The sequence below is a fragment of the Salarias fasciatus genome, chromosome 14, assembly GCF_902148845.1.
Source record: "Salarias fasciatus chromosome 14, fSalaFa1.1, whole genome shotgun sequence".
Classification (NCBI taxonomy): Eukaryota; Metazoa; Chordata; class Actinopteri; order Blenniiformes; family Blenniidae; genus Salarias; species Salarias fasciatus.
Genome location: NC_043758.1, coordinates 17,092,489 through 17,109,914, shown reverse-complemented (window position 1 = coordinate 17,109,914; position 17,426 = coordinate 17,092,489). Strand labels below are relative to the sequence as shown.

The window sequence follows — 17,426 nt, the reverse complement described above, 5'->3', positions numbered from 1 at the left end:
GATTAAACTCATTATTAACACGATTACACCACAGAGTTCCAGGACATATCAGCTGTTCATCTGTGATCTTAATCTCTATTTCCTCCTCATTCCAAAGGTGCTTTTTCACACTGAAAATTGATGACCGTGGAGACCATCTGAGCACTGAGTCAATGTTGTGAGCACACAATTATTGGAATTTTTGATGTTTGGTTTTAACATGATGTAATATTTTGCCATGTAAATATTAGAAGATAGAGTCATTGTGTTAAAGGGCAACATATGTTTGGACACAAGTTTCAAGCAGACTGGTGTTTATCAGAAATCAGTGAGGCGATCCACAGCTGTTCTTTGAGACAAACTGTGACGATGGGAAAAAATGTGGGAACCACTCTCCCACTTCATGGCAAAACCATCAGATTTAACCAATAATAGAAGGCATGATGAATCCTTGGCTTTTTATTTTTCTTGCCAGATTCTGATGTGTTGAAGTGAGTAGATGCCGTCTCGAACTCTGATCCTTGAGGGCCAGCGTCCTGTATGTTTTTAGATGTCTCCCTGCTTCAGCACACCTGAATCTAGTTTCAATGTGAGCGTTGAGCTTAAAAAAGCCCCCATTTAGCCCGTCATTGCAATCAAATGTGCTACAAATAGGAGAAACATGCCAAACATGTAGGACAGCAGCTCTCAAGAACCAATATTAACACGTTACCCTGTGTGTGCATGGGTTTCCTCCAGGTACTCCATTTCCCTCCCACACACCAAAAACATACATGTGAGGTTAATTGGTGACCTTAAATTGTTCATCGGTGAGTGTGAGTAATTGTCTCATTGTGTCTTCCCTGTGACGGACTGGCAACCTGTCCAAGGCGTACCCTGTTCCCACCCATAGTGAGCAGGGATCGACTCCAGAGCCCCGTGACCCTGCATAGAATAATCTCAGCATAGAAGATAAATGGATGGATTGAGACTAGTTGGTTAGATATTGTAATAGTTGAAAGTAAAATGGGTCCAACTGGTTGTTGTGTTGTGTGATTGTGTTCTGTAAATCCAAATATGTGTATTTGTTCATTATTATTTCTACATATGTCCAATTTATTATCTTCTATTTGTCACTTTTATTAATGCAGCAAACCACAACAAATGCATTAAAGGCCTGTATTGCCAAAAACTGCATTTATTTGTAGGACTGATGAAGGAAAATAAAGACTCTTCACATACACTAAGGCAGGGTTTGACAAACTGCAGCTCTGGAGCTGGCATCCAAGGAGTGACAGGTGGCCACTATAGAGACTTTCTTTTTACTGTATTTTTATTTTATTTGGTAAGACTGTGTTATATGATTCTATAACGTGGCTAAAATGGGGGTTAGAAAAAGATAAAATAGGTGAAAGTGGTTGAAATTGCCATTGATAAAAAAAAAAAAAACAGCTAAAATGACTAAGAACAACAGGCAGACAGGGACTGAAAGGAAAATAAATTAAAACACAAAGGTCGAAGCAACCGAAATAGCTGATATAGTGAAAATGAACTCCACTCAAACAGCTACAAATGGATGAAAACTTAAAAAAAGAGAAAAAGACAAACACTGAAATGAAGGTGAAAACAAGCTAAACAATATAAAAATGTAAAGTGTTTAGCAACAGTGTTAGAGTGACTGAATCCACTGAAAATGAATAAAAACTAAAAAAAAATCAAATTAAAAATACTGTCTGCAAAAGTCAAAACGTTTCTAAATGTCAACTTCATGAAGACAAGTATTTGTATTAATATTAAAACTATAAATACAACTTTATGAACTATATTTTCCTAATTCGAGAGTTTGGATGTATTTAATGTGGCTGCTGAATCATTTTATTTGGAGATAAGGGGCTTTCAGGTCGCGGCACTGGAGCGGATTTGTCCGAGCTGCACTTGAAGGCAGCACGGGATTGTAGCCTCCTTTGAAGCCGGCGGGTTGGGCCACACTCCGGTGAATCCACACCGTCCTACCGAGCGGCGGAGGGAGCGACGGAAAGCCCGGAGACGCTCTCTGTGTCTCTGCAAACCACAGCGGAACACCGGCCGGGAAGTCCGAAGGGAGAAGTTCTGCTTTTCGGTCGTCGCGCTTCTTCTCCTTTTTTTTTTTCCCGGCTTCGCCGCCCCAGTCGGGATAGTGATTGGAGTTGACAAGCTCGCTCCACTACTGTATCTACCCCCTTCCTCCTCCTCCTCCTCCTCCTCCTCCTGCTGCTCTCCTCCCGCTTCACACAACCAGGAAATCGTCGAGGTGTGCTCTTTATCCCGCTCGTGGCTACCCCGTCTGCGGGTGTAGATGCACCTTTTCCCTTCGTGATTTCCCTTTTTTTTTCTTTTTCCTTTTTTTTTTTTTTTTTTAAATTCCACTTGTGTGACTTTTGAAGCCGGGCTTTCCCCTGAAGTCAGCCGAAGTTGCCTGCGAGCAGAGGAGCTCCACTCTGGCCGAACAATGAGGTGGGTAAAGCGACTCAAATCCCTTCATCTTCATTGTGTTTCGGGTTTCGGCTGCTAGTTTCCACAAAAGGAGCCCGTGAACGCCTCTCCGGGTTCAGGCTGGCTGTTTAAAGCAGCTCCGTGTTTCTAATCGAGCTTCTCATTCACAAATATTTCCAACTTGTTCCATTTTTTTTGTTGTTGTTTGAGCTGAGCACGAGCATTTTTTTCTGTTTCAGGGAACGCGCAGACTTCTACCTGCTCCAGTGTGTTCCTCTTTAAGAAAATATCCACAAGTTAGGGTAGTTGAGCAGATCAGATGACAACAACATACCTTTGATTACAATGATTAACGGATTGATTAGACTTCCCCCGGCTCGTGTGTATTTTTCTCTAAATTAAAGCATAAGCATAATGCAAAAATAAACAATACTACCCCAAAATAGCCCTCATGCCCAAACAACAGGGCATTCATAACTGAGGTCAGAGGGCAGGTTGATTTATGGAGCATGAAAAAGGATTCAGTTTGTTGCTCAAAGGCACTCCAGCACGGTGGATTCGGGGCTTTCAATGGTGCTCCTTAAGCCACACAATGCTCCAGATGCATGTGCAGTTTATATCATGTCGCACATACCGCGGATGCACATCAGACATGCCCCTCTTGTACCAAGCTGCTCCTCCTGGGAGTGCAGTGGTTTGTACCAGCAACAAAATTGCTTATGTGGAAAGCTTGTGTCCACGAATTCTTGGTCTTGTCTCAGCCTGTGCAGCTGGCAATTACACTCTCATCATGCTGGGGCTTCTTCAGGCTAACTTTTCCCTACTTCTTTCACGTTTAAGCAGAATTTGTCTTTGCTTTAGGTCTGTGTGCGTGTGATCTTGGACTGTGAGGCGTCAACAGCGCGATAACCTGAGCGACTTGTTCTTTATCTCAGATCTATTGCTCTGCCCTTTCTCTGACAATATACCTCAGCTCTGGCGCATGGGTTGGTCCGGGGCTTGTATTTGTTTTTGCACACATTTCTGCCTGGTAACTTTTGATTACAGCAGGAACAGGAGGTGCTTGAGCCGCTTCAAATCCTGCCACAGTAATGCATTAACCCCCCCACCCCCACGACTACCACCACCACCAATGAGGCCATTAATTAAGTTAATGCAATAATCACCAAAGATTACTGTGGTAGCATACTTCGCATATGAAGCAGTGGAAACTATAGAATCAGCAGACGAGATGGCATCTGTTTTTTCTCTTGGATAAGCCTGTAAACTCAGCATGGACAAACAGGCATTGCCATGACAACACACTGTCCTGCCAGTATGGCACATCGTAAAAAATGTTGCACGTCATAACAATGAGATAAGCAAACTGCTTAATCATTGAATTGCTCTTGAAAAAGTTGTAACCAGAAACCACAACAGCAACCAGACCGTAACTGAAAAACCACCTCAATACAAAAAATGTTTGGATCAAAAATAAATCTCCATTCTTCATTTTGAAACAAATTATATTTTTGCTCAAGAGCTGCATCTTGTTCAAAGATTGTATTCCTTACTTTGAATGGGTGTTGCACTGATCGGCCCTCCATTGTGGTCGAAACCGTTCATGTCACCTTGTATAATAGGTAATGGCTGGTATGCAGCTCCACTCATGTTCATTGTCATTTGTCCCTGTGGAATGTAAATGTTGACACAGAAGTGCAGTCAGTTGGTCAAGAGTTCACCAACTGACCCAGATGAAAAGAAAAAAAAAACTTTCAGTGTGGCGTCCTAACTTAAAGATGCCTTTTTACTTTTGCAGTCTGTACAAACATCCTGCTTTTCCACTCAAGCAGCATTGCTGTTAGCGACGGCCTTCTCAGCACAGTTATGGGAGGAAAGCAGTTTACCCTGTGTGCAAATCAAGGCTTTGGTTAAGATGTAAAGAAGTTTTGTATGTTTGTCATTTTACCGAATGAGACTGGATTCACAGCTTTACTGCTGTCAATATGTAAACAAGTCCCATAATTAAAAACGGCACATCATTTTTAAATGCTTGCATTTGTACTTTTCTTGTCTTTAAGTCATCTGAGTTCAGATTGAGTTGATACCTGAAATGAGGATTTATGCTTCAGTAGCTTTTAACGCTCAGAGGCTGCCTGTTATTTTTGCACAGATGTACAACCCTATCAAGCTGCTACTTCAACTATTTATAACCATTTCACCCTACTCCTGATGTGTTGCTAGTATTTTAGTGGGAAAACTTCAGTTTCTTAGCATGATTTGGTGGGTACAGAAACCTCACTGTGACTGTTCAGCTTTGAGTAAGGATTGGTTAGGGGCGCCTTTCTTTGCGGAGCTTGCATCTTTATGTGCATGCTGCGTTTGTCTGTGTTTCTGTGTTTTCCTTTGGACCTGTTCCCGTTGGAGCAATGGCTCGGTTGAATGGATCCCCCATCTGTCCATGTGCCAAATTATTTTGCCAAAACCTCAACTCCAAGTTGAGCACCCTGTCACCCATAGTCAGCGGCGATTGGCTCCGGCATCCTGTAACCCTGAGTTGAACAAACTACTACAGTAAATAGATGAACGGAACTTTAGTCCAACTACACGGACAAGTTTGAAATAGAGTGGTGGTTGGAATTCAGGGTGCCTTCATGTACGTCACTTCTTATATACCAATTCAATCCAATTGTGGTTCCTGTAGTCCTGGAGCCAATTCTACCTTAGAATTTTTGGCAAGGTGCAGCCTTGAACCCGCTCGCACAGACAACATGCAAAATTCACATAGAAAGGAAATTTAATACTGGAAAAAAATTCATGAAGCAATGGAAAAATCCTTCTCTATGGACGTAAAAGTGATAACATCTGCATGAGCTGGCAACAACACCTCTTCAGCATTGTGAATGATCTCACAATGAAGAGGCTCCTTTCATTGCGTCACCGTTCCAGGTCGTCGTATCGCAGGTTTTGTCAGTGCAGGAAGTGCCTCCATCTGCATCATGACTCACTTCATTGTCAGCGGGTTGAGTCCCGTCTGTCCGTGTGATTCACCGGCTGGGTAGAGTAGTCCTGTGCTGTCTCACACCCGCGTCGTGGCTGCCTCCGGTTCAGGAATTAATACGCGTGATGGGATCATACGCACAGACAGGTGCAATGCAAATACTTAACACACAGTTTGCGTGGCCCGAGTGCAGTTTGCATGAAGCGTTACCGAACTGAGCTCCACCTCTTTGTTGTTTTTTTTTTTTTCTTCCGCTCCTCCACAAGCTTGTTATTGATTGGTCTTAAAAGCAAGAAAGCAGCCTTCCCCTGAGTCTCCTTCATGTCTCCACCGTAGCTTTTACTGTCTTGAGATAGGAATGCCTGTCCAACAGTGAACCTGAAGGTTTTGCTACCATATCATCTTCCTCTATTAAAATGATCAGCTCCATGACCCGCCTTGTCTCAGCAAGCTGGAAAGTGGTTATTTACAGTCTGTCGCAATACTCTTACATGTGTCCTCAGAAGGTTGCTGTTGTGTTGGGATTTTCAGTTTTCATGTCTGTACTTGCTGTTTTGTGTCCTTGCACCGTCAGGTTTTTCTCCCAAACTCTGATATCATTGGCTGAGGATGTGCAGCCTCTACTGCTAACAAAAAAATGTTGAATTAAAACTGTGACTAATTATCAGTCATTAATAAGTTTGGCATAGCCATCTTTTGCAACATGTAGTAAAGCAACTTAGGTATTTTTGAGCGCAATCAGAAACAGTCTCTTAAAGTAATTTATTTTTTTATTCTCGACACTTCCTAATGTCCTCGCTTCCCCTTTAGCAATAACAATTTGAGGTAATTGGGGTGTGCTTTTGGGATTCCTTATCTACAACGGATTAAAAATAATGGTTTTATTTCATGCCTCATAAGGGGGCTGCATGTTGATGCGATCTTCAAAAGGCTCCTCGGTGCGTCGCTGCACGGTCAGTATGACAGTGTGTCGAAATGATCACAAAGCCTGCGTGCTTCATCAGTTCACACACCGCGTTATTAAAAGTGGCCCTGCTTTGCTGGTCTTGTCTCTCACAACACCCAACCACTGCTAGCCCCCCCCCCCCCCTCCCCTGAAACAATTTACCCCTCTTGGTCCTCCCACTTCTCCCACTCATAAATAGGCCATTATGCAGGTCTGCCTCTCGGATTAGACGCTTTGCTACAAGAGTTGCTCAACATACAAAATCCTCTATTGTCTACTGGGTGACAAATCCAGTTTCCTTGGTGGCTGATATTTTTCGTCTTTAATTGTGCCTGCAGGCTTCTGCGTTCTGCGTCTGTTACTTTTTGTCTTATGGACTTGCTTGTTACAAATGTAACCTTTACCCTAACTAGTTTGTTGGCCATGTTTCATGCATATTAATGAGTTACTCCGTGAGGTCCCTGTTTTGAAAACAAGAGCTGTGGGGGGGGAGACTACTTGGAGTTTAATGCTTCCACTCTCTCTATTGAAATGCTATGTAATTGAAGAAGTAATCAAGATGTTGAAATCTATTTTTTTTTTTTTTTTTTTTGGAGGAATATCAAAGTTTGGAATGATTTGACGCTTGGGAGGTTCCCTTTGTTTAGGCGTTTTCACACTGAAACTGACCTCTGGAGTCAATTTTTTTTTTTTTTTTTTTTTTTTGAAAAAGAGAAAAGAAGGTCGGAGTCATTTTTCCACACTGACAGCTGACCTGGGTTCAAATCTGACCCGTCCCTTTCCCTGCAATTTGCAGCTAAATCTCCCCAGCAGAAGCTTGCTGTTTCGTTGCCAGTTCAGCACCGTATTTGCCGACTTTTCAAGACGTTCTGCTTGCTCCTTGGTATTGGCTGTGTTTAGATCGTGGTCGGTACACTCATTGATGTTTTTACATCTGTCGATGTTGGTCTGCAACATTTACTGGATCCGCTGTTCACACAGCTGCAAATTAGTAAATCTCCAAATTTGGTTGATCTTCTAGGCTCATTTTTTTGAGTTTAAAGATTTCACGTCAAGCTGTTCTAATAATTTGATACTAGTCAGATTAATTGTTGCAGTCTGGCTATTAAAGTATTGACATAAGTAAAATTAGCGTTTTATTCCTTTTTTAAGTTTTGTTCCTTATTCTTTTGTTTGTAGTCCTCTTAGATTTAGACAGTCATTGGCCTTAATAGCTGCCAGTTTGTCCCGTTTCTTTCCAAACATTCATTCGCTGCGGTGAACAAATCAATCCCTGTTGTGCTCCTTTCGTTGCTGCCAGCTCCTCCGTAATCCGTATTTATTTATCACGGGCAGAGATCGGTCACTGGGCTTTGTCGCAGAAATCAGCTAACAATGAAATGTCAAAATTGTGCATCTGAAGGTTCACAGTTCCTGCACTATGCTCAGTTTTTCTTGTTTCAGTTGGCCTGAAAAGGAGCTTTTTCACTTAAAACTCTTTCCTAAACCGTCTGTTGGAGAATGGCTTACTGTTTTTAGTGATTTCGTGGGATATTACAAAGCTGCTTCTGGCTGCTTCATCCCAAGGGCTCCAAAGGCTTTACTCTCAGCTTCAGTCAATAAATACCTCAAAGACCATGTTTCATTAAAAACACCATCCTCTATCAAGCTGTCTTCTTTTTTTTCTTTTTTTTTTTTTTTAAAGTGAGCTCACATTTATAAGGGTGAACAGTGAACTTCTATCCCTGATTCAACAAAACTTTAAAAAAAAATTAAAAAAAAATCTGCCAGCATGATCATGGTAAAAAACAGCAGTTTGTCCCGCTCATTCATCTGTTCATACTGTTCTGTTGATGAGGCTGGCGAGTATCAAGACACTTCCTGCATGGCCAAATGAGAATATGCTTTGACATATTTCCCTAATGTTTTATTACTGGCACTTGAATAACATGTTGAGTTAATGCCCTCAATTCCCCCGATGTGAAAGATAGCAGCGACACTGAGATGGCTTCAATATTTTATTCAAGGTTTTGACATCAAACTCGTGAGATATGTTGTATCTGTACTCCAGGGACGTTACAGCACGCTTAAACAAGAACCACTTAACTTTTTGTAGTTGCATCTCTCATCTGAGATGCGTATGGAAATACAAAGAGTTATTAAATTAAGTTAAACACACATGTCCAACCCTGCGGGCTTCTTTGCAGCAGTGAACCCAGTGATGTTGAAGCAGATGGAGAATCTGGGTGTAGTACCGTAGTGAAACCAAAGCTTGTTGTGGGCAGAAATGTTGTAGTGATAGACTGTTTGGTCAGCACTGCTAATGGGCCTAAAAGACACAGTGGGTTCATCTGGGGTCCACTGCTTAATGGGGCATAATGGACACCAGTTAGAATAAAAACAGCTTCATGCTGTCAGCCATTTTAAACATTTCTGTCTTTCAAGTCAAGGAAGATGATGCTGATGATGGTTTTGCATAGATGAAGGTAGTTTCAGGTAGAGCAGCTCAACCCAGCTCAGAACCCGCTTAAGCCGACTGTTGGACTTCTTGTCATTTTAATTGCAATGTTGAGAGCTAAGCAAGCACCTCATTGCCGTAAAAAGAAGTGGATACAAATTTCGAAAAAAAAAACAAAAAAACAGAAGTGTTAACAATGGCTGCATACATGGGAATGCTGAGAACCCCGTGGACTAAAGGGATACTTCAACATTTTGGCAAATTGGCCCTTTTAGCAAAATTCCTTAGTCATTTCGAACAGCATACTTACTTTTTTTTGTGAGGGCGAGCTATTGTTTATTCAGAGGTGAGTCAGGGAAGGTTTTCGGGATGGACACAATGGAAGTGGATGGTATTTTTGGTTCCCCTCGTCAAACTCATCAAATACAAAATCCAACAACCCCAAAACACTTTGGTGGACACGTTATAATCCGCACATTCACTACGCTGTGGAACACCAACAAATAATATTGTAGCTTTACGACACTGAAGCAAATACTGGGAACTACTTTTTCTTTTGAAATCACTACACCCAGACGCCATGTTTAGTAAGTAGTTCCGTCTTAGCAATCTTCACATTAACAACTCAATCTCGTAATTTTGCATTAATATTTCACAGCGTAGTGAATATGCGGATTATAACGTGTCCACCAAAGTGTTTTGGGGTTGTTGGATTGTGTATTTGATGAGTTTGATGAGGGGAACCAAAAATACCATTCACTTCCATTGTGTCCATCCCGAAAACCTTCCCCCGACTCATCTCTGAATAAACAATAGCTCGCCCTCACAAAAAAAGCAAGTACGCTGTTCGAAATGACTAAGGAATTGCGCTAAATGGGCCAATTTGCCAAAATGTTGAAGTACCCCTTTAAATGCCGTGCCACTTGTTGTCATTGTGCTTTTTGCAACACAGCATGCAGGGAATCATATGATGTGAACATTCAATTCAAGCTCCCTTTAGTTTTCCTTGTAGGTCCACTCAGTATCTGGTGTATACAAGGGAAGTGTGTTGGCCGATCCAGATGATGGTGCAGTAAATGTTTGCTTTGTCAGAGAAGCTCTGCTGAATTAGAAAAAAGGGAGTAGCACTCTCGGTTCTGCCTTTGGTTTTGTTGTCGGTCTACTCGCACCTTTGCAGCGGAACTGTTTACTACCGACTTAGTGGGCATGTGCAGTACTGCGCCTTTGAAAAGAAAGCAAAAACACCACTTTTCTCAGAGACTGTCAGTGCTGTTGCCATATAAGCAATCAGAACGCAATGAAGGTTTTCTATTTTCCCTTGAAAATGTTGAGTAAACAGGACCTAAGCCTCAGAGTATGTCTGCTTTCTGACTCGGGAAGGCAGTTCATTCTGTTTGAAAAGGTAAAAGCTAAATTTATGAGAACTAGATTTGGAGGTCAGGCGAATTATGTAAAAAGATTAAATTTTTGTCTAAGAGTCATCTGTTAAAAACGTTAATGCCAAGTGTTCAGCCATGTGTAAATATTGACCTGAATGTCACTCGTGCTGCTTTGTGCGGACATATTTTCGGTCTGTAACAGAATAATCATCGCTATGTGGTGAAGTCGGGTCATGTGGTGGTTGGCATTGCTGAGGACGTGCAGATAAGAAGATGGGCCTTCGATCACAATCTTTTTCATAATGTATCATTTAACTGGTGGATAAGGTTGAAGAATGCGAGCAATTTGATGATTTCAGTAAAAATAGTACAGTTTGTTCAGTATGTTGTGTGATTATTGTAGCGTTTTGCTGTGTTGCTTGTTAATAAATAGCTGCATGCCAGAGTTGTAATGTAACAGATATTTTTAGTCGAGGAGTTAAACACTTGACGTTACAGATGGATAAAGTCATTGGAAGTTAAAGTTCACATTAGGTGAACTTTAGGAATGTGTTGCCTATAAACTTGGCATATAACAATTGGTGGAATTTAGAGGTTAGAGACTTAAAAAAAACTTGTCTGTTTGAATTCAGAGACACTGACATCTTTTAGGACTAGTGGGAGGACTAGGATTAGAGATTACTTTAGATAGTTATAGTTGGTATTCTATACAAATTTGGGCTTTTGTAACCGTTACCAGTTCATGTTTCACTTCAGTGACTTAAACGAAAATTGTGCTGGTTGGAGGTTTAATTGAAACGAGGAAGAGACTTTAGTTTCCTGTCTTGGCGATAGTACCGGGTCTACCTGGTTACGACACGTCCTTTCTCTGTTGGCATCTACAGAAATGTTGGTGTTGGTGTTGGTGTTTGCACCTGTGAGCTAGCATCTCATCTCTGTTAACACTGCAGTTTGACTGCGAGTGTGTAGCTAATCCCTAATTTACAACAGGAGAGACCACAGTGTGATTCCGGCCATCCTGGGCAATGCTTGCTTATATACCAGATGTACCACCGCACATTGGAGACTCGAAGCACTTCTGTTCTCCACAAACTTACAAAGAAACATTAATTTAAAACTCTTATAACGGACGTGAAAACAAAACACATGACAGCAAATACAACCATGACAAGTACTCGGATGCCGATGAGATAAAGGAGGAGGAAAAAGAGTGTTGAAATGACAAAAGGCATTGCTTATGCAGAAGAAAAGGCACCTTCAAGACCTTGCATAATTGCAGAGATGCCACTTTATGTCAAAGCCTCCTTCATGTGCAGGGTCTGCTATGTCACTTTGAAAATGGTTTAAAGAATGATGTTTGCCCATAACTTATCAAACAGCTTCTCATTTCCTTTTAGTTTTAAAATTAAACCACTCCTTGAAAATCTCACCATACCTCTGGTTAATAGACGGTGATCAAGACTTAACTTACTGAGGAAGAACAAGAAGAAGAGAGAGTTTATTAAAGTTTTTGCAGAATATTTGAATCCATCCGCGGATGTTTTGATATAAGCTGGGTAGAGGCGATCATCCAAACACTCACTCGTCCTCAAAAGGCTGTGTGAATCTGTACATTTCCAAAATAAAGCAACTTGCGTTAACGAACAATGATATTTTCTATTAGTTTTGAAACATAACTATTGGGAACAGGCCCAATTCACACAGACGGTCCAAAAAGGACCAGAATGAACAAGAGGAAGATGGGCACTAATACATACTGTAATACAAACATCTGACATAGTGTTACTGTTGCTCTTGAAGTTATACTATCCTTGTGAGTGTACTACATTGAAATCTTTCTATTTATTCTCAGAAAGAGCTCCTTCATTAACAGCTCTTATGGAGGAGCCCATACAGTTTTGCCAGGAAAGTGCTCTCTGTAAGAGTGTTGAGGTTTGAATTATGAATCTAGACATTACATCTCGCTGTAATGCAACAGCCAGTCTGTCACTGCAAATTTTCTACCCTGTTGTCTATTTTAAATAATATGATTCACAAAAACTAAAAATAAACAATTGTAGTATGTCAGGTTTCAAGTGAACTTTTTAGATATCCTGCATCGGTAAGGTGCGAAGTATGTGCTATAGTAACGGCGAAGAAGCAGGAAGTGTGGTTGAGGTGCTATCTAGAGGTGCTATCTACTTTTATCAGTATGGAGCTCAAAGTTGATAAAATGAAACGGCCCGTCTTCCAAGGTAAAAAGATGTTAGGAGGATGTGCTCCAACCTGTAAAAGGAATTGAGCTCAGAGAGGAGGACAGAGGTGAGACGGTTCCAAATATGGGCATTTAGTGTGCCACTCATCTATACACACACACACACACACACACACACACACACATACACACATGCTAGAAGGACTTAATCTCCACCATTGAAGCGGTCTGACAATACAGTTAACTTTTTTTGGCCAAATGATCTATTTTCCACATTGCTCTAAAGACAGTGCCAGCCAAAGGATTAGCCAGCGGCTGAGGGGTCTTTCTTCGTACAGCAGTTTCGACTGGAAATGTCTGACTCCATTCATCTAAATGCATAAAGAGTTTAAGAATAGTTTAGAGATGGTATGGGTGAGTTTTTTCCCTGTGGGACTGAATCATAGAGGCAGACAGCAGTAGCCTGCAGCAAGCGTGTGTGCGTGCATAAGCATCGTGTTGCAACCTGTGTGAGAAGAAACAGGAATACAGAAAAGACTGAGGGCCGGATTCACTTAGAAGAATTAAAAACACGTAAGGCTAGCAGAGATATACATATTTTGTTCTGCTGTTGGTACAACCCTTATCCTCCATTGAGAACTGCCCTGGTGCAAAAGTGAAATGTATTGGGTTCTATTGGGCTTCGAATTTCAATTTTTTTTGTTGGTACTTAACCTAATTTTCTCCTGCTTCTCTTTTCACAACACTTAAGGTCTCAGAAAAGAAGTCCCTCTATTGTGAAACTGAAGCAGCATCCAGAATAATTTGAATAATCATCCACTCACCGAGTTGAAAGTGGAGCACCTCAATAGAAAGTTTGCACAGACTGAACGTTGGGCTACATATTAACATTTATGAGGCAGCTGTAGTTCTGAAGGCAGACTGTACTTTGCTGTTTGAGAGCTTATCTTGCACCTTGGGAACAGTCGGTTGACCCGTTCTCGCTACACGTGTTGTAGTTTAGTTTCACCAGTCATGTGGACCCGGCCGAACGTCACTGTCAGCCTTATACTACATGGCCTGGGGGGGTGACATGAGGACAGCATACAGTCAGATGACTTCTACCCAACGTCAACAGCCTTTTGTGTGGGCTCCCCACGTCCGAGTCTGCATCGGAGGTCAAGTGTTTAGCCATCAGCGTGACCTCAGATCAGAGTATATGTCACTGACTTTGTGAGTTGAATAATCTTTCTTTTGTTGATAACATAATTTTTACCTGTTTGAAACTGAGAGGTGACTAAAAGTGAAATTTGTTGCGGTTTGACCGCATCGCGCATAAAGAGAAGCATTCACATGGTGGCAGCTGCCTGATTTTCCTACATTGCCCCAATGATGATCACTTCCTTTTCTCACTTCTGTTTGCAGCTTTCTGTGTGTCTGGAACGTGACTTTCTCATCTTTCTTCAGTGGCACAACGTAACCCAAAATTAGTTTCACTGTATTTATGAATGAATTCTTATTATATGCTGCTTTTACAAAAGATTCACCTGACCTAATCCAAATCTCATAATCCCCAGGTTTCATTTTCTGAAAGCCTGAGGATATAAAAACTCATTCTCAGTTGACCATAGTATTAAGAAAGACTAACTCTGCCGCTATCTGATAATGTAATAATATATTTGAAATATTTCTGTATATTGTTTGAACTGTGACCTCCGTTTTCATTAGGCCAGAAAGTGCCATAGAGGAAGTGGTTGGGTTATACTCAGACATTAAGTGACTTATTGTCATTCTCTGTCTGGGTCGAGTGTGACGTTTAATAACATGCACAGTAGAAGATGAGTAATAACTGACTGACTCACCCTGAGGTGGAACAAAGCCACCTGATGCTTGTTTATTTGAATGGCACACCTGTTTCTCGTCTTGTTCCCTATTTACTGTGAGTTTCACATGAATCACTCCTCAAAGAAGTGAAAAACGATTTTAAAGCGCACAGAAGTGAACGAGTCTCATTGTCGGTCTGTTTTGCTTTTTTTTGCCTGAGTGTTGTCCACGAGGGACAGATTTCAGTTGTCTTTTGTCGCTACAACCGCAACGAGATGGAGACTTTTACTCCTGAGGGCATAAATAAATCACAAGCGCCTAAATGTTTACATATCGAGGTATTACGAACTCTTGAGAGACAAGAGACAGTTTAGTCATGACTGATGCGGACACAAATGTTAATCCTCTGCTTTGTGTGCTGCTGCTGTCTCAAGTCATCCTGATGACTGATGATTGTGCGTTGTTGAGTGAACATCACAGTAATGCACAATCTCAATTTGAGCTCAGTTATACCGATAAGTCAGATGTACTCATCCCCTCACCACCTCACTGTATTATGTAAGTCATATTTCCGCGGGGACGCAGACGAGAGAGAGACAGCTCTGTCCAGATTTCCTACTCGCCGAAGTCGTGTGATGTAGAGAGCGAGGAGAGGATGACAGAGCGGCGTGGTGGGAGGGTCAGGTATAGGGGGGGAGGGAAGACGCGGAGCCGGCGGGCCTGACCGGACTTGCCAGCACATTTGGAGAAAAGCTTTGAGAGCACGGCCATATACAGACATTTCCAAGAGAGCATGTGCCCCAGCCGTGCACTGTGATTTCCTGTTAACCCCTCGCTCACCATAAAGAACAAACTTCCTCATCTGTGGAGAGATGAGGAACTCATAGCTGTAATAACTAGTGAAGATGTACTCTTTTTTTTTTTTTTTTTTTTTTTTCTTTTGCTCATCATTGTAATGTTCATTTCTTTTGTACTGCTGGGAGTGTTTTTGTTCAGTCATGCTTCAGGGAGCAACAGCCGCTGACCCGTCTGCGCTTGTAGAGAAAACCTCCTTTGCTCAGCTGATCGCTGGTTGGCTTGTCCACATGGATCGGCTCGATGGCTGCTAACCTGGTGGTCTTTGTGCAAGGAGGGACAGGAATAGACTGTTTATGACCGTGCCCGTCGGTTTATTCCAGCACTTGGAACACAATCCAGACAAACCTCAGTCTCGATCCTTCTCCTGTGCAGCCTGTTATACCCGGTCGGCCAGGTCAACACGGACACTCGTGTTGGCAGGTTGACAGGTGGGGGGGTGTGTGAGCAAGCCCACGTCTCTATGCGCGTGTGCCGGACACGCTTTTAGAGTCTCGGTGTCCGACGTTCTATCAATAATGCAGCTGTTCACTCTCAGTCGCACTCTTGAGCCCTTGCTTTCTCTGCCATTAAATATGCATCTGTTTCCCAGTCCTGAGTCTCTGTCCCCTCCCAGTTCCCATAAGTCCTCTCTGCAGTGTACACCAACATCATGCTTGATGCAGATGAGATCAGGGAACATGCAACCTGAGGTGCTTTTAACCTGCTTGAACTGAAGTTCTTCAGACTATTGCCCTTGAAGAGTTTCTCACCAAAATGAAAACTTGGACTGTAATAACTTTGCCCATTCTTCCTTGTTTAAACTCCTTCATTTATATACCAGGGTTAAAACTGTTCTGCCGTAAAATACTAGATTTTTCTGTTTTATTTAAGTTAAAATACACAACTCTTCATGTTTCTGGATTGAAATCTGGCTTCTGTCTTTTTTAAATGTGTCATATTAATCATTTAATGCTTTAACACAAGATACGTGTTTAAGATTTTATCTGAGCATTGGGTTTTGAATTGCGAGTAGTTTAAACATCAATAAGAGTTGTTAACCTTAAACCACATAGTAATGCTGAAGCTTTGCATATATTAGGATTCTGGTTTATAGTCTCTTTTTAATCCGGCACCTTGAATACCTCCTCCATTATTGAGAACAATGTGCAAATTAAAAATAGACTTTCAGTTGGGGCTAACAGTCAACCATAATTTTCTCATTGCCTTATTTTTTTCAGTTATTGATGAGTTTTTTTTTCATATTTGGCATTAGTGGAAGAAATGAAGTAAATTAAAGCTAAGAATGAAGAGGTATACAGCCTAAACTGTGCCGGTGCCTGGCATCTTTCGTTGTCTTAGACAATTGATTGCTATGATTTCTATGACTGCTAAAATAAGTGCAGAACATCCATCATCGGCTGCCGAAAAGATGCAGACACAAAAAAGCAATTTGAGCAGCATTTAATGGAGATCCAGATCACAAGATGTCTTCCAGATAACACAATCACAGGAAGGCGTTTGAAACTGTATATATTAGACATCTCCGTGGTTGACTTCCAAGTTGCAACTATTTGCTGCAAAGTACAAAAATAAACCTGTTATACCTGACAGATCAATGTTTCTGTTTCTTGCCGACACACTTCTGGTCGTCGGGCTATTTGTCCACCTAAATATTTGAGTAGTACCAGCAGTCCGGACTGTCTGCTCCTGTCTTCGCTCTGTTTCTCCCTAAGCAACCAGCTTTTTTTTATTCACCAGGATGGAGGACATTCTTTTTTGGAGAAAGTTGGATTGATGTTTTGTGTGTGCGTGTGCGAGTTTGTGTGTCCGTGCATTGATTGTTGAGGCTGCAGCAGTCCTTATTAGGCTGTGCTGGCAGCAGGAAGTGGGTTGTGGCGTTCGGTGGCGTGTTGCAGGAAACGGCAGATTGTATCACTGGCGAGACAGATGGAAAGAGAGGTGGAATAGATGGATTAGGGCACTACAGGGAGTACATGGGGGCAATTAAGTACAGAGGGGGGTTAAAAAGTGTTTGCTCCTTCACAGGATATTAGCTGCATTTATTGGACTCTAGCTTTAAATGCCTATTGTTAAATCATATTATGTAGTTTATTGGAAGACGTGTGTTTATGTAGTTAACTGTCCAAACTGCCTTGTATCTTTTCTTTAAATTTCTGTACACGAGCATTATGTGGTGTAATTTTATGAGCAGTCTTACTGTTATTACTATGAGGCGTTTTGTCACACAAGTGTGTTTGTTTATTTCCAGCGCCTGTGTGTGCAATACAAACATGTAGGCACAGTCTTCAGCCTCACTGGTGGGAATTACCTGCACGGATCTATAAATGCATGCGTTGTCTCTGAGGCCTCGGAGCACATTGTGCCTGTTGCCATTCAAAGTGTGTGGAGGTGGAGGCTGA

The 17,426-nt window shown here is 41.7% G+C and overlaps 1 protein-coding gene across 3 annotated transcripts in view; it reads left to right on the top strand.

Moving 5' to 3' along the window:
* The first annotated feature begins 1,949 nt into the window (after positions 1-1,949).
* The window catches only part of vaspb (vasodilator stimulated phosphoprotein b), a 30,143-nt gene continuing 14,666 nt past the window's right edge, over positions 1,950-17,426 (top strand). For 2 of the 3 annotated variants that reach the window (XM_030109152.1, XM_030109153.1), the window contains exon 1: positions 1,956-2,451. In XM_030109152.1, coding sequence (XP_029965012.1) covers positions 2,447-2,451 — 5 coding nt within the window. In that variant the 5' untranslated portion in view covers positions 1,956-2,446. Of the gene's footprint in view, positions 2,452-17,426 lie in introns of all 3 variants that reach the window. The other variant, XM_030109150.1, reaches the window with a different exon arrangement.